Source organism: Lichenostomus cassidix, chromosome 18 (assembly GCF_008360975.1).
Source record: "Lichenostomus cassidix isolate B80296 chromosome 18, HeHo_3.0, whole genome shotgun sequence".
Classification (NCBI taxonomy): domain Eukaryota; kingdom Metazoa; phylum Chordata; class Aves; order Passeriformes; family Meliphagidae; genus Lichenostomus; species Lichenostomus cassidix.
The window spans coordinates 5,892,379-5,907,961 of record NC_139498.1 but is presented as its reverse complement, the minus strand read 5'-3'; the positions used below and the strand labels follow the sequence as shown (position 1 = coordinate 5,907,961).

General features: G+C 51.6%; 3 protein-coding genes across 5 annotated transcripts; 2 read left to right on the top strand and 1 right to left on the bottom strand.

Annotated features, from left to right (window-relative positions):
* The first annotated feature begins 268 nt into the window (after positions 1-268).
* LOC146429536 (uncharacterized) lies at positions 269-6,055 on the top strand. Its single transcript, XM_085077690.1, has 5 exons — positions 269-403; positions 999-1,120; positions 2,980-3,078; positions 3,536-3,700; positions 5,058-6,055. Exons 1-5 carry the CDS (start codon positions 316-318, stop codon positions 5,202-5,204), a joined length of 621 nt encoding a protein of 206 aa, XP_084933816.1. The 5' UTR covers positions 269-315; the 3' UTR covers positions 5,205-6,055.
* A 514-nt stretch (positions 6,056-6,569) lies between these two features.
* Positions 6,570-10,098, bottom strand: MRPL27 (mitochondrial ribosomal protein L27). Of its 2 annotated transcripts, none has more exons than XM_085077687.1 (4): positions 9,966-10,098; positions 8,190-8,312; positions 7,401-7,468; positions 6,570-6,965 (listed from the first exon to the last, which is right to left on the bottom strand). In XM_085077687.1, exons 1-4 carry the CDS (start codon positions 9,985-9,987, stop codon positions 6,759-6,761), a joined length of 420 nt encoding a protein of 139 aa, XP_084933813.1. In that variant the 5' UTR covers positions 9,988-10,098; the 3' UTR covers positions 6,570-6,758. The 2 variants fall into 2 exon arrangements, with proteins under 2 accessions (XP_084933813.1, XP_084933814.1); XM_085077688.1 differs by having other exon boundaries at positions 9,950-10,061.
* A 32-nt stretch (positions 10,099-10,130) lies between these two features.
* EME1 (essential meiotic structure-specific endonuclease 1) lies at positions 10,131-14,976 on the top strand. Of its 2 annotated transcripts, XR_014855597.1 has the most exons (9): positions 10,131-10,872; positions 10,956-11,083; positions 11,262-11,354; positions 11,772-11,893; positions 12,083-12,215; positions 12,723-12,838; positions 13,858-14,047; positions 14,364-14,644; positions 14,700-14,976. XR_014855597.1 is itself a non-coding variant. In XM_085077685.1 (8 exons), the coding sequence occupies exons 1-8, from the start codon at positions 10,188-10,190 to the stop codon at positions 14,538-14,540; spliced, it is 1,644 nt and encodes a 547-aa protein (XP_084933811.1). In that variant the 5' UTR covers positions 10,131-10,187; the 3' UTR covers positions 14,541-14,976. The 2 variants fall into 2 exon arrangements, 1 of the variants encoding a protein (XP_084933811.1); XM_085077685.1 differs by having other exon boundaries at positions 14,364-14,976.
* The last annotated feature ends 607 nt before the right edge of the window (positions 14,977-15,583 follow it).

The window sequence follows — 15,583 nt, the reverse complement described above, 5'->3', positions numbered from 1 at the left end:
TGGTGCCTGCGGGGCCGGGAGCCGCCCGGGAACAGCCCAGCTTTCCCTCCGCAGGAGCGGGGCAGCGCTGCGGTTGTCCCGTGCCCCTGACCCCGGCTGTGACACGCGGCCTGGCTGTCGCTCGGCGGGGACCGCGAGGCTCCGGTAACCCCGGGGCACGGAGGCCGGTGCACCCGGGGCCGAGCCGGGCTGGCCGTGCCGTGTGTCCGGAGGGGGAGCCCCGGCAGCCCCGCGGCTGAGCCCGCCCGCCCCGAGCCCCGCCCCGGGCCCGTCCCGCCCCTCGCGGGCTGTGGGGCTGCCGGCGGCGGGGTCGGGATGGCGCAGCCCGGGGAGGCCTCGGGCAGCACGGCGACCACCAGCGCCAGCATGGACAGCAACGTCCTGGCCATCGTCATCGCCGCCAGTGAGTGGCGGGCGGGGGCTCCGGCGGGGCCGGGAGCGGAGCGGGGGCGGCCGCCGGGCGGGATCGGCCTCTGCCGGTGCCTCCCGGGCTGTGCCGGTGAGGCGATACACGGGGCGGGAGGGGAGCGGTGGCTGCAGCGGCCGGTCCTGATCCGGGGGAGTGGGGCCCGAGCGGAGCGGCGGCGGGGCTGGCGGTGTCGGCGGGGCTGGCGGTGCCGGTGGGCTCCGCAGAGCCACGCGTGGGCTGGTGGGGAGCCGCGGGTTCCCGGGAGACTGGAGAGCTGGCGAACCGGCGACCTGCCGTGGTGCTGAGGGAGCCGAGAGCATGGGGCTCTGGGTGCCGGTGCGGGTCCCCGCAGGTCGGTCCCTGCCGCCGCGGTTCGGGATGGGGTAAGCCCCTCCCGGCTCTGCAGGTTGTTCCCAGTCTCGTAGGGAGAGAGAGACGTTGGGCACAAAGGGGCTCTAGCGCTCCTGGGACGGGCAGCAGGTGGAACTGGCTTCTCCGAGCGGCAGCCGGGGGGCGGGAGCGGGCGGCCGGAGGAGGCCCGCGGGCCCGTCGGGCCACCGGCTCACTCGCCTCTCCCTTGTCTTGCCAGCGGTGTCCACCTCCGTCTTCATCGTGGCGATCCTCATCCTGCTGCTGCTCCTGTACCACCGGGACCCCATGTGCTGCCAGTTCCTCTGCTCCTGCCGCCTGTTCCAGACCCCCAGTCAGTATGTGAGTGTCCTCTGAGTCCTCCCTCTCTTCCTCCTGCCCCCGAGCTCCTGTCTGCCCCCCGAGTTCCTGTTCCCTTGTGCTGGGTGTGTGGGGCTGCACTCCCCTCCTGCAGCCTGGCTGGGGTTGCTGATGGACATGGGACCTCCAAGCAGAGCTGGCCTCTGCTGCCTCCTTGCTCCCACTCTATCCCAGAGATTCATCCATCCATCTACCCACCCACCCAGTCCTGCCTGGCTGTGCCACTGGGGTTTATCTTCAAGGCCCAATACTAATAGGCTTCCCTGCTCCCCACACAGCTCAGAGGGGGAGGTCCTCCTCCCCTGCACAGTCATGTGTGGGGTCGGGCTCTGCTTTATAGGGAAGGGGCCCAGCGGGGACGGGGGCTGGAAGCTGAGGGCAAAGGCAGACAAAGCCGCTTGCATCCCTGACAACTGGCTCTCTTGTGCACAGCTCCTGGGGAAGGAGCAGTGAGACACAAAGCCCTTTCGCTCTCATCTGTAATTTCCTGGGGCTGGCTTTCAACTAGGGAAGCTGATGGAAAAAGAGCAGCGTGTGCAGCCGGCACTGCTTTTGTGGTGGTGACTGCCTGGGGAACGCTCAGCCTCCAGAGCTACAGGGATAGCTCTTGAGGGGAGGACTGCAGGTACCACTCTGCAGTCCCCGGGACAAGAGGGATATGCAGCCTTGCTAGCAAGGGATGGAGAGACTTGTGCTGTGAAAGGCAAATCTATTAGTCCAGCACAGGCTGGGAAGTCCCCAGCAGAAATCACAATGAAAATGGGCTGTGTTGTTGGTGTCCCTGTCTGATTCATTGCATCCACTCCTTTCCATGTCTTCCCTCCTGTAGCCTGCCCATGGCACACGTTTAAGTGTGTAGCCTGCCCATGGCACACGTTAGGTGCTTGGGATTAGCCCTGCTGCCATGCTCCTGGCCTTGCAGAGAAGTTCCCTGAGGCAATGCAGGGTGCACTCTGGGGTGGGAAGTTTAGCAACATGTAGAACAAATACAGGGTGTATCTCCACCAGAAAAAGTGAAGCAGTTGTAGTGTGTGAGGCAGCTTTCAAGCAGGTGGAGTTTGCGCTGGCTTTGCTCATCAGTTACTGAACCAACAGTTGGGTGCTGTTTTCCTGCACCCTCTGTAGGGCCAAGACAAACAGTTCCTTGGTTGTTAAAAGCAAAAGTAAATCTGTCATTTGTAATCCTCCCTGTGCACCCCTGGTTGCCCTGGAAGTCTCTGGGCTGGTTTCTGCTGGCAGAGATGGGGTTTTCTGAGAGCAAGGAACAGACATGGCTCAAGTCCTGGCCCTGGCTCGAGGGGCTGTTCTCTGTGAACAGGATTTCTGCTCACTGTTGCTCAACACCTTGACAGGGAATCCAGTTTAACTGGAGTGAGACAGCTTGGGAGCAGCCCAGCTATTGCCCTGCAGATTTGCTTGCTGCATTATCCTGAAATGACAGCCTCAGTAGATAAGAGCTTACAAATTCTGTAACCCTGAGCATGTGATGGAGCTCTTATCTACACCAGTGGAATAGTTGGGTTGGTTTTTTTGTCCCCCAAAAAGAGATGGTTCTGCTGATTCTCAATGAAACCCTGCCCCAGGGCCCAGGTTGTCCCTCCAGCTGTGCTATGGTCCAGCTGGCTCCAGCCCTTGGGAGGAGGAAGGATATCCCAGAGTGTTGGTGTCACTGAACAGGCAGGGGCTGCTGCCAGCAGCGAGAGCTGCAGGAACCACATGGGCAGAAGGAACAGCTCTTCCTCTGCCAGGGTCCCACTATCCCATGTGAGCTGGCTAAGCTCTGCTCTTTGCTGGGCAGGACGTGAGGGATTTTGGCTTTGCTCATGTCCTCCTCATTGCAGGACCGCCCCCCGCCCTACTTCAGCAGCAGCCAGCGGCTGGTGGGACCCCAGCATGGAGCCTCACGGATGGAGAGCGCTGCTGAGAACCCTGGCATGCAGGTGATGGCAGGATCCATGCTGGGAGCTGGGCAGGGATGGTAGCAAGGGTGCTCATAGCTTGCAAAGAGACTCTGTTTATGGGGTTCACCTGGGGCAGAAGTGCTGGACAGCATCTTCTGGTGCTGTCCCACAACTTTGGGAAGTGCTGCCAGTATGTAAAAACCCTGAGGGGAGGCAGGGTGTGGAGGGCAGGAATATTGCAGAGGACACCACAGTGCCCTGAGGTGTTTGGGCATGAAGTACCAGTGGTAGATCCTGGGGGTTTTGGATCCTGCAAAGCTGGTTGAGGTGTAACTGCCTCCTGGAGGGAGAATTTCCTCTCTGGGGGTTGAAGAAAAGACTCATAAAACTTTGAACCCTGAATTAACTCTCGGTGGCACCAGGCCATAAACTTCTAATGAAGAGAGCCACCATCACGTCCCACTGACCCTTCTTTTCTGGGGATGGGCATTTCTAGGGAGATGAGCTCTTCTGTGTCGGACCCCCCAGCACATACCAGCTTCCATCCTGGGAACAGCCCCGCCTGCCCAGCTACGAGAGCGTACGGAAGAAAGATCGCCAACGGGAAATCCACCAGATGATTGCTGACAGATTTGGGCTGTGGGCAGAGCCATCCCAGGAGGTGAGCTCCCCTCCCTGCACTGGGGGTCTGGCAGAAGCCCATGGCAGTCCCCACTGTGGTCTGTATTTGTGTCCTGCTTCAGCAGGTAGCTGAGGACTCTGTGCTCTGATTGCCTTTCCCTGATAGCTTTTATCTCTGGGAAAGCACAAAGTGTATCGGGAGGCTCCTTTGGTGTACATCTGTGCTGGTTAATGATCCATCTCCCCTCCCCCAGTGCATTTGCAGAAATGCCTGTACCAGGAGGCAGGACAGAGCCCCAGGGAGAAAGGGCAGGCTCTTCAGATCACCTGCTCCATACAAGTCCAGGCTGGGAGTGTTATTTTTGGATCTCTAAGGCTTTCATGGGTTCTTGGTCCCTTCTCCCTGCAGGACACTCCTGGGATGCCCCTTGCTCTTACCCTGAAGTGTTTATGGCTTATTTATGAGCAGAAGGCTTTGCTTGTTATGATATTTAAGATTTGCACTCCCACAATAGAACAGGGAAAAGTGAGTGCATCTGCCAAGTAGGTCCTGTGGCAGCGTCCTGAAAGGCTCCTGTTCACAAAAACCTCATTGTCTAAAGCAGAACAGAAACATCTGAAACCCTGAACAAAGATTGACTGATTTACCTGGATTTTGATTTCTTAAAGCTGTACGATAAAGTCTGGCAGAGTCAGCACCTGCCACTCAGTGTTTGGACCTGTATCTAATGATACCTGCCCCAAAAGTACCAGCCTGGTACAGTGGAAGGTGTCCCTGCCCTTGGCAGGGGTTGGAACTGGATGGTTTTTAAGGTGGGACAGTGAGGGCACAGGAGAGTAAAGCCCCAAAGACAAGTAGTTGGGAAACTGCAATGGAAGCTCTTCCACAACATCCTCATGCCACTTCCTGTCACTTGTGGGAAGAAAGCTAGCCCAGCTCTGCCAAAATAAATGTGACAAGGTTTGGAGGTTCCTCTCTGCTTGCTGTGCAGTGAGACTCACTGCCAAAAGCTATGTAGAAAGCCTGTTTTGCAGGTGCCTGTGTAAATCCCAGTAATTTTTTTTTAGTCAAGGGACAGTGAATGACAGCCCTGTCTTAACAAAAGTCAAGTCTGTTCTGGCCTTGTGCCAAGTCCTTGAATGGGAACAGGGAAGAGCAGGAACCTGGCACAGAGTGTGAGGGAGGAATGTGTCTCTCAGCAGGTTTGTGCCATGTTCCAGACTGATGCTCTCATCTCCAGGTGTTCCCCAGCCAACAGCCGGCGGTGCTGGGGGACTGCGGGGGTTTAATTTCAGGCTGGTGGTGGTTGTGAGCCTTTTCATCCGCTCTGTAAGAAGAGGTGGGATAATCTCCTGGTTATTTCTGATCCGCTGTAATGCTCTTCCTCTCTCAATAGATGCCGCCTCCCTACGAGCATGCTCTGAGGCATCCTCCAGCTTTCCCAGAAACAGGAATAAGCTCAGAGACCTTGGACAGACGTGGTGTTCCAGACCCTTTCCACGCCCCTCTCAGCTACCCAACTCAGCGAAACACTGCGGTGTAAGGCCTTGGCCTCAGCATACTCAGCAACAGAAGTGCCTGGGACACTGTTCTCCTCGGCAGGGAATGGACAAACCTTCACCCAGATCAGCCAGGACACAGCCAAGCCCGACCCAGCCATCAGTGACATCCCTCCTACAGCACAAAGACAACCACAAAGCCATTGCTGGGTACCGTGCTGAGCTGAGTAACCACAGACATCTGCTCTCTTCTCTGGCAAACACCAAAGGCAAAGGTGCAGCTGCTGGAGCTGCATGGGGCAAAGCCAAGGGGAAGGTGTGCTGGGCCAGAGCTCCTCAGGAGCAGCATTTCATACCTCTGTGAGGCAGCACTGCTGGCTGTACCAAGGACCAGACCTCAGGCACTGGTGGTGTCATGCTGCTTCACTTGTTTCTAATGTTATCAAGTGTTTTACTGTATCTGGATTGGCAGCCAGGTGGGAATCCTCACCTGTGAACGGCAGAATGGGATGTGTGGCAGAGCATTGCTGTGTGCTCTGGCATCAACAGCCTGTGACCAACAGTGGTTCTGTACAGATCTGAGAGACACATTTGGAGGAGCTCCAAGGGGTTATACCCAAATACTGACCACTGAGATGAACCATGGGACTGGATTTGCAGGCTGGGAAAGGACAGACATGTGGACTGAACAGCTGGTGGTCTCCACTGAGGCTGTGAAGCACAGGTGGACATGTGTGGCTGACCCAGTTCACCTGGTCTTCTGCAGAGCAGAAGAATTGTCTAATAATGTCAACACTGGTGTCCTTACACCAATTTTGATAACCTGTTTTCTACTGCAGAGTCAATGTTTGAAATTGTTTACAAACCTGTAGATAAAGTGAGATTGGTTTGGCCACGAGGCATTGGGGCTCCTTTATTTTGAGCAATTTTAGCTCAAAAATGTCTTGTAATGACTCAGAGATAAAACAATGAGTATCCTGATTAATGCTTTATCATAGACCTCCAGCTGCTGAGCTTCAAATACCAGCCCAGACTTGGGCATTTTACCAGGCCCTCAGAACTTAGTCATGAGTTAGTTAGGCCTGTGAACTTGCTTCACGTTGCCAGTGAATGGAGCACTGAGATATTTGAGTTAATCATTGAGGTGAGTGAGGTAAAGGGGAAAATCCAGCTTCCTGGGACACAGCATTAGCTCAATGTGGACAAGGATCTGTTCTGCAGTACTGTAAATTAAGGTACAAACAGAATAGTAATGACTAAAAATGAGTAAAAATAGAGGGAATTATTAGTGGGACAAGTACTGACAAAAGAGTCATTGTAGAGGGAACTCATCCAGTACCACAATGGAATAAACAGGCTCTCCAGATACTAAATGACCATAGTAACACATTCCATGAGCAGCCAAGTCCTTCAGCTGCCCCACAGCATTTATTACACACTCTTAAAAATGCCAGCAGGTGATCCCAGTGCCTGAACACAAGTGCTTCAGGAGCAAAACCAAGTCCTAAACTGATATCTTCAGAGCCATTCTTGTCCTCAGATGCCAGTACAGCTGCATGGTCTGTCCTTCCCATCCGTGCCCATGTGACACAGCAGGCTCACAGCATGGTGACCAGTTTGAAGCTTCCTACCTCCGTGGTAGGGACGACACTGATAAATGTTTTATAAAGGATTGCTCCTTTGGGCAGCTGACAGATCACATCCCTGCTCTCACTGCTGCGGGGTGGGGGCACGTAGACCTCTTTGGTGTATCTTACAATCCCATCCTCCAGGGCGTAGAGTGTCTTGTTACGGCCCATCCCCACCTGGGAGAGGAGGAGGAGTGTTAGAAAGGAGAGGCTGGACATCCACAGCTAAAGCAGATCTGATCATCGGTCTGCCTCTCATATTTGCTGGTTTGCATTTTAAAATAAAACCACACAACTTGCTTCCAGCGACCAGTCTGCAATGGTGCTCAGTATGAGACACAAGACACCCACTCCCCACTGAAGCACAAGTGCCCAGTGAGATCACAAAGTGTTTTGGGATATCCATAACTTGGAGACTTTCCCTGAGTCCCATGGACACAGGTGTGGCTCTGAGCAGGCTCTGTGACTAGTATCAGGTCATGAAACCCAATGTTGGAATATACAGAACACAGAGATGAGCATTAAGAATGAGACTGAAAGAGGGGAGGCAGTGAATGTGGGACGCTGGGGGGCTGCTGTTCTCTGAGAAAGAAGAGAAACAAAAGGCCTTACATGAGCGCCAGGATGCCAGCGAATCAACCGCTGTGTAGCCAAAATGTTTCCTGCATGGACAAAGGCACCTGCAACAGAGGGACACAGTCAGACTGCAGAGAAACAGCTCCCCAGAGTCCTGGCAGAACACAAATGATGGCAGGACTTACAAATCCTAGCTTTCTGTAGGCATTTTCTAAGGAAAAATTACTTCAAATGCTAAAAGCATCTGAACAAATTGCTGTTAAGCCGGAAATAAAAGGGCAGCTGATAGACAATGGCAAAAAGTCAAATCTCTGCACAGATTGCTACAAGGCATTTTCTGGCTGCTGAAGGTATTTGCTGTATTACATTTACATCAACATGTTTCCATCAGCAAAGCTAATAATTATTAAGCACTCAACTGCAAGAATCTGCACTTTGGCTTCTGCTAAGCCTCGTAATTCTCTCCTTTGTAAACACTGGAAATGCTCAGTTTTTCCACCCGGCGTGGGGGGAAAGTGCAGTGCAGTTATGAGGTGTCCCACAGCGTTCCCTCCTCCCGGGCTCTGGAGAGGCAAACTTAGAACCAAAGTACATTTTCTGTAGGCAATTTTGGCTGAGGGCCGGCAGACTCGTGCGGGGGGAGCTGACTCACCCTGCCCTCCCACCAGCGACCCTTGATCATGAGGTTTTACTGATCCTCCCCTTCCCTTTCTCCTGGAAAAGTGCCCTGCCCACCTCCTCCCAAAACACTCACCAACTGACACGTACCAGGGGAGAGAAGCTGTGAAGAACCCAGTGAAACGCAAATAAAATACTCAGACCTACCTTCGACTTTTTTATACCCGTAGCGTTTCCCAGGGCTGCGGCCACCTAGGTTTTTTGAGCTGCCCCCACTTTTCTTAGAAGCCCATCTGACAGCAACCAGGCTTGTCTGGGGAGTGGTTAGAACTAGGTTGGGAGAAAGAACAACACCAGTTGGAAAAACTATACGCATAATTTCTTCTATCAGATGTAAAGGATATCAGTTAAGACAGGCTTTAAAACTAAAAGCAAAAGGAAAGCCTGGGAGAAAAAAAAAAGTACTTCCAAGATAAATTAGACCACCATGGCCTAAGTTCCCTGAAAAGAGGCCACACCTCAAGTGCTGCTGCTGCCCAGGTAATAATGAAACTCTCAGCAATGATGTTAAAGGACCTGCACAAATTCCTGTTTCATTCTTTTAAAATGTTGCACAGATACCACTAGTTTCTGTGGATTTCTCTTACAGTGCTTTGAAAAAAGATGAGTTGTGATCTGTTTCAGTTATCCCTTTGGCCAAATGGCATTTATTCACAGTTACATCCTGAAATCTTACAAATGAGAAGACTCCAATTCTGGACAATATATAAGCATCTATCACCAGCCAGGAGCAGTCTGAGGAGTATCCAGAAGGAGCATGGACTTGCTGATATTGGAGGTCTTTTTCAAACGCAGTGATTCTGTGATTCTATGATTAATGGCTCTAAGAAGGATTGCAGAGCCCTGGGAGTGGCAACAAGGGAGTCAGCACGGTTTTTTCATGAATCCTCCCAGTTTAAGGGAAGTGTTCAAGGCCAGGCTGGACAGGGCTTGGAGCAACCTGGTCTAGTGGAAGTGTCCCTGCCCATGGCAGGAGGTTTGACTAGGTCATCTTCAAGGTCCCTCCCAATCCAAATCATGATAATCTTAAAAATCTCTTCAGTACCTCCTTTCATGCAGTGAGGAGAAAAACCTAATTTTTCTGAATCCCTCTATTCAGTCTCTTAAGCAGCAGGTTAATGCACAACAGTGGTTATCTTATTTCCTTAACCTGAGTAAAACCACTGGTTTAATTTAATTAAATTTTCAGATACTCAGTGAGCTAGAAACATGTTCTACCCCTGGAAGTGTCCAAGGCCAGGTTGGATGGGGTTTGGTGCAACCTGGGCTAGTGGAAGGTGTTCCTGCCCATGGCAGGGAGTTGGAACAAGATGATCTTAAAGGTTCCTTCCAATCCAAACCTGTCCATAATTCTATAAAATACTGTTGAGGAAAGGGTACAAAACCCCATTAATTTCAGGAGATCACATTTTAAGTAAATTAAAACCTCCGAAACTTGACAAACTACAAGAAATTAGGCAATGACGAGTTATAGCTCCAGTTTCACGCACACAAACCCGCCCATTTCACCACAGTTCCGTCACAGCTCCAGGCCAAGGCGAAAGGTTCGGCCCCGCGCTACGGGCGGTGACATCCCACCGGGGACACGACATTCCGCGGGGTGGCTTCCCTGGGCACCCCCTCCCAAGCTCCTCCCTCCCGCCCGGAGGCCAGCGTCCCGCTTCCCACCCCTTTGAGGGCAAACAGCAGACACAGCCCCGCACTCACACCGCCCCGCACTCACTCACACAGCCCCGCACTCACACAGCGCCTCACCGACACAGCCCCGCACTCACTCACACAGCCCCGCACTCACACCGCCCCGCACTCACACAGCCCCGCACTCACTCACACAGCCCCGCACTCACTCACACAGCCCCGCACTCACACAGCCCCGCACTCACTCACACAGCCCCGCACTCACTCACACCGCCCCGCACTCACACAGCCGCCCCAGCGCCGCCATCTTGATGGCGCCGCTTCCCCTTCCTCTGCCCGCTGGGAAGGCGGTGCGCGCGCGCGCATTGGGCGGCGATTGGTCCGAGCGCGCGCGACGGCACCCGTTCGGACCAATCACCGCCCGCCGCACGCGCCTCCGGGCCAACCAGAGGCCGGCGCGGGCTTTCTCCTCAGGCGGGCGCGGGTGGCCCTGAAGGGACGGCCGGGATGGCGGAGAGCGAGTCGGGATCGGAGAGCAGCGACGAGGAGGAGAACCTGCCCTCCTTGGCCTCCCTGCTGCACCGGTCCCGATGCCTCGGCGAGCCGAGCCGCCCGCGGCCGCCATCTCCCGATCCTGAAGCAGCGGAGGATGTGGAGATGGTGAGCAGCGAGAGCGAAGAGGTGGATGAGAAGGCGACGGACGTCATCCCTTTGCGTGCGAGGTTAAAGATGAAGGTGGGAGCGGAGCCTGAGTCTTTCAACCCGGGCGGTGGCGATGCAGGAGAGACATCTGGGCTTTGTGCTGGTGGCAGCCTGATGGCTGCTGGCAGTGAAGGCCTGCGGGAAGACCTGTCGTCATCTTCTTCTCCAGAAGTGGCGTGTGACAGTGACAACGATACCCGCGGTGCTGAGACACCCTCCTTGTGCTCGCTGCCAGTCGACTCAGACAGGCCTAGCAGCCCCCCGGTAAGCAGAGAAAGGCCAGAAACATCGCTCCCTCTCAAGAAGCGACAATATAGTCAGAAGGAAGGGGAGGCAATCTGCCAGAATGCGTGGCAGAGAAGGAAAGAACAAGAAGCAAAAAAAAGGGAGCAGGAGGAGGAGAAAGAGAGGAAGAGAGCCGTTGCCAAGATGCTGAAAGCTCAGCGTCCAGGAGAGTGCCAGAAATATATAACAGTGGTGCTAGATCCAGGTAGTTGTCCTCACAGCCTGCACCTGCCTTGTATTGACTGTTGTCTCCTACCAGTGGAGACCTGACCCATGCATCGATTTCAGTCATCTTACAGGTAGAAGGTGGTGAGCAGATCCTTAGTGCTTTACAGGCTGCCAATTATTCCTGTGTGTTGGAGAATCACGCTGTTCCTTGCAGCATCACGTGGAGGAGAAAGACAGTGTCATCACAGGTATGCAAGCAAAATCTTGATAATCTTGCCCTTTTCTTCATGTGTTATTTGCAGTCGTTAGTAACTGTATTTAGCAACCCAAGTAAACACCCTCTAATCTCCCTGCTCAGAGCTCTGAGTGGGAGTCTGAGTGAATTTTAAACAGACTGTTGGCCTGTTTGTTTTCATATCTGAACAGATGGGAGGAGGAGATGAATGGACAGAAGAACCAAATGTCCTGGTTCTGCTTGGCTTGAAGGAATTTTTGTCTATGGTGCACAGCTACAAACAAGTGAGAACGCTTATGACTTTTGTGCTCCTGAACGTGCCTTGATGCAAACCTGGTGTTTTGTCATCCCTCTTAGTGGCTGGAAGGGTTTGGTGTGGGATGAATGTAGGGTTTCAGTAAAACAGAAGTCTGGGTTTAGGAACCATTAATGGGTTGTATAATGTAAAGTTCTGACAAGCTTTCTTTCCTAGTTAAAATTTTTCACACATTTCTGAGGAATCACATTACTGCATCAAGTGGGATTGTTTTTTTCTTTCTTTCTGCTATAATTTTACATGGGGTCAAGTATTCCTGCTTGCCCTGAAGAGCAAGGTTGAACAGACTCATCTGGAAACCTACAACCAAGGCCATAGTTTGCTGTGCTTCTTTGTGTACCTCAAAATGGTTTAACTCCTTTTTTTCCCCCATTCATCTTTGTAGAATGCTGATGGCTGTGCAGAGAGGCAGAAGGACACCCTGCAGAGCTACGTAGCTCATGTGATGGAGCAAATACCTGGGAGAACTCTGGCTCTGGCAGTAGTTGGAGTAGAAAATTATTTCAGGTCAGACTGCTTTCCCTCCAAACGTTTCTGTTTTCTCTGGCTTTGAAAAATGCTGTAGGTGTTTGTATTAATTCTTTCTAGCAAAGACTGGGGTATGAGATGTATTCCTGGAATTGCTCCACTTTTTTTAGTACAGAAACAGAGGTAAAGGTCCATTCAGTCACCTCAGTCTTAATTTACTCTTTTTAGGTCTCTCCGAGGTCAGCCAAAACAAAGACTGCGACAGACAGCAGCGAGTGGGAATAAAGAGAAACGGGGGGAAAGGAGAAAAAAGGAGGTGAAGGATTCTGGCCTGGACTTAACCAGAATGGATGTGGAAGAAGTGAGTGCCTTTAAAACAGATATGCAGCCATCATCTGTTGTTTGCCCGTTTTTGAACATTTGACCCAGTCACACAATTTTTTGGATGGGAGTATGCATCCTTCATTATTTCTTAGTCCATCAGTCTGTGGACAGATCTCTTTGGGGTCAGCTCCCCACCTGCACCCACACAGACTGATGAGTCTCGTTCACTTGGATACTGATGTCAGTCTCAGCACCTCTTGCCCTTCATGGCACATTGGCAAAACCCACTGGTGGTGGCCTGTGCATAACAAGAGCCATGGAGGAAATGAGGCAGCTCAGAGGACTATTAACAGAGGAATATTAACTGTTGGGAGACAGACGGTCCCTAAATACTTCACTGCCTTAAATTAACTGTTCCCAAAATGGGGAGAGAGCGAATGTTCTTGTCCTACAGCAAGATGTTTTTGATCCTCTTCTGCTTCAGACAAAAGTGGGGTTTGATGCAACATGACTGTCCCATTTGCTGTTCCCTATGGTGATACAGGCACTGGTGGATCTGCAGCTGAGCACACAAGTCCAAGTCAGCATTTTTGAGAGCAGTGAGGAGCTTGGAGAATATGCCACTATGTTCACAAAAGCTGTGGCCGAGGCACCGTACAAGTGAGTAAGAAGAGGAGCTTTGGTCCTACCTTTGGAGAGGCTGGACTTTAAGTTACTGGGAGGAAATAGCAGGTACCACACAGGGTATAATGGTTTTTAAAGGAGCAGGCGACAGAGCAGCTGCTAATGCAGCTCCTTCAACACAGGACTTGTTCTTGAAACTGATGTCCTGCCCACAGAGGGGTGAGGACAGACCCTAGTTTCATGGTCACAGGCTGATTTGGGTTGAAAGTGACTTTAAAGATCATCTAATCCAATCCCCTGCCATGGGCAGGGACACCTTCCACTAGACCAGATTGCTCAGAGCTCCATCCAAGCTGGCATTGAGCACTTCCAGGAATGGGGTATCCACAACTTCTTTGGGCAATTTGTTCTGGTGCCTCATCACCCTCAGGTTTCACACTGGAGCTTGAGAACGAATAGAGCTCTTGTTCTCAGTCAGATTTTTGGAGTGGGAAGGGAATGCAAGCAGAGTTGGGTTCTTAAAGTGCTAGCTTTTCTTCAGTGTGTAACCAAGAGATGTGCCTGAGAATGAACCCTTTGGCTCTTTCTGTTGATAAAGGAGGACAGCAGTTTGTTGCACAGTGACAGCTAAGAAAGCCATCTTGTGCAGTCTCACACAATCCTGGCATTCCTGTCACAGCAGCTGCTGGATTTTCCATGTCAGCCATGAGAAGAGACAAGATGTCATTGAAAATGACATCTAGAAGTGTTTTATTATGGTTGACAGCCAGAAGGTGAATTCTTGTTTACCACTTTGTCTGCATGTTGGCTTGTGTCAGGATTGCTGCCGAGTACAGGATTGTTTATTTTTCAGTAGCAGTCTGGGTCTTAAAGAAATTGGTAATGCATGTAAAGAAAACAGGGTCAAATTGTTCACATTTCCTTTGATGCCAGCGGTGTCTCTGACAGCTCAAGTGAGGGATGGCGCTCTGGCTCTGTGACAACAGATGGCAGGGGTAGGATTTTCTTCACAGCCTCATTGTCTCATTTGTTTCCTCATTCCTTGTTCTCCCCAGGCGAGAGCGAGAGAACACAGGGTTCTCTTTCTACTTGGAGAAGGGCCCTTGTGGAGCAGTGAAGGTGGATCCTTCTGGAAAGGGTCTCTTGAAAGTTTGGAAGAGGCAGATACAGCAATTTAACCGTGTCAGCTCTGAGATGGCTGAGGCTATTGTGTCTGCCTACCCTTCTCCTCAGCTTCTGATCCAGGTGAGGATGCCTCAGGAATACCCAGCACTGTGTGCAGGCAGCCAGTTCATGCCAGGGGTGGAAGAAGTAATTTAATCAGCATTAAATCAGACACAGTGATTCTGTATGAGTGGTTCAGTAAATTAGTGAAGGAACTGATTCCTTGGCATCCACTGTTCTGGCTTCCCACTGAGGGAGCAGCATTGGTTCGACTGGCAGCGATCAGGTGAAAAATGAGTGGACATTATGGAAGGGCAAAGCAGTCACACGTCCATAGCTTTGACTGTTTTTTTGGATGCAAATGGGTGATCCTGTTGTTCCTTTGTGTTGCTTTTAGGCCTATGAGAGATGCTCCTCGGACCAGGAGCGGGAGAACATGCTGGCCAACATCCCCGTGCACCGTGGGGAGGGGGTGACAGCCACCTCCCGGCGCATCGGGCCGGAGCTGTCCCGACGCATCTATCTGCACATGACTTCCCACGATCCTGACCTCTGCCTGGATTTCACTGGGTAGCTCCAGGGAATAAGGGTTTTACTGTTTGTCTGGTTGAAGTGTTCACTTTTGGATTTCACTGGGTAGCTCCAGCGAATAAGGGTTTTACTGTTTATCTGGTTGAAGTGTTCACTTTTGGATTTCACTGGGGATAAGGGTTTTACCGTTTGTCTGGTCAAGTGTTCAGTTTTCTTCTGTGAAGAAGTGCTTAGATGACACTCACTGATCCTTGTTTAAAGACTTGAAGCCATTTAGATTTTAGCTAAAGCTAAAGTCATTTGGCTAAAGCTAAAGACATTTAGACTTTATTGCAGCAGTTGCTGAATGGCAGGAGTTCACACAAGATGGTGAAGGTCTTCCCTAAGCGCACAAGTTGCATGTAGCTTATAGTACTGAGGTTGTTTTATTTGTCTTTCTATAAAAGAAATAATTTTAAAGAATAATTTTTGCTTCTTAATGTGTTGTCTTGAATATAGACAGGCATGTCCTCTATGAAAGTACTTCCTGCTGCTTCCCTGAACTGCAAGGATTTATCTTCCTCCTTTGGCACAAATCCTGATGCTAGAGCAACATGGTGCTGCCCCCCCAGTACCTGCTCTAGCGAGGTGAAAGAACTTTACCTCACAAAACAGCCTCTCATTGTTCCACTGTGGCAGATGGGAATGAGTAAGACTTATTTCCAGATATAAATTTAGAGTGCCCTGATTCAGTCTCGAGACGGCTTAATCTAGAGAGGGTCTTGAAATCTGATTATATGTGCTGGAATTATGAGGTCTAAACAGTTGGCAGAAAAAGCCTCCTTTTAATTAGATTGGGGAATGTGGCCTGTCTGTGCAACCATCAGCACTTGTGTGCACACAGGGACAGTTCAGGGCTTTTGTGACAGCAGCACTTACCTAGATGAGTGCTCAGAGAATTAAACTGCATCCCATGTATGGAATTTAACTCTTTGGAACCCTGCTGCCTCCAAGAGAAAAATCCCCACCTGCCCTGCTGGTTCCAGGCATCCAGCAGGAGCCCTGGTCTGGCCAGCAGTGCTGCTGACCTGAATGTATAAATTGTAT

What these genes read in the sequence shown, in the direction of transcription:
- MRPL27 (XM_085077688.1), bottom strand. Translation starts at nt 10,046, where the DNA reads ATGCGCGCGCGCGCACCGCCTTCCCAGCGGGCAGAGGAAGGGGAAGCG. An exon ending in CTGTGTGAGTGCGGGGCGGT is followed by an intron (nt 8,313 to 9,949) that starts GTGAGTGAGTGC and finishes CTCCCAACCTAG; the next exon opens with TTCTAACCACTCCCCAGACA. An exon ending in GCTGGCATCCTGGCGCTCAT is followed by an intron (nt 6,966 to 7,400) that starts GTAAGGCCTTTT and finishes CTCCTCTCCCAG; the next exon opens with GTGGGGATGGGCCGTAACAA.
- LOC146429536 (XM_085077690.1), top strand. Translation starts at nt 316, where the DNA reads ATGGCGCAGCCCGGGGAGGCCTCGGGCAGCACGGCGACCACCAGCGCC. An exon ending in GGCCATCGTCATCGCCGCCA is followed by an intron (nt 404 to 998) that starts GTGAGTGGCGGG and finishes TTGTCTTGCCAG; the next exon opens with CGGTGTCCACCTCCGTCTTC. An exon ending in GGGCAGAGCCATCCCAGGAG is followed by an intron (nt 3,701 to 5,057) that starts GTGAGCTCCCCT and finishes CTCTCTCAATAG; the next exon opens with ATGCCGCCTCCCTACGAGCA.
- EME1 (XM_085077685.1), top strand. Translation starts at nt 10,188, where the DNA reads ATGGCGGAGAGCGAGTCGGGATCGGAGAGCAGCGACGAGGAGGAGAAC. An exon ending in AACAGTGGTGCTAGATCCAG is followed by an intron (nt 10,873 to 10,955) that starts GTAGTTGTCCTC and finishes CATCGATTTCAG; the next exon opens with TCATCTTACAGGTAGAAGGT. An exon ending in GAAAGACAGTGTCATCACAG is followed by an intron (nt 11,084 to 11,261) that starts GTATGCAAGCAA and finishes ATATCTGAACAG; the next exon opens with ATGGGAGGAGGAGATGAATG.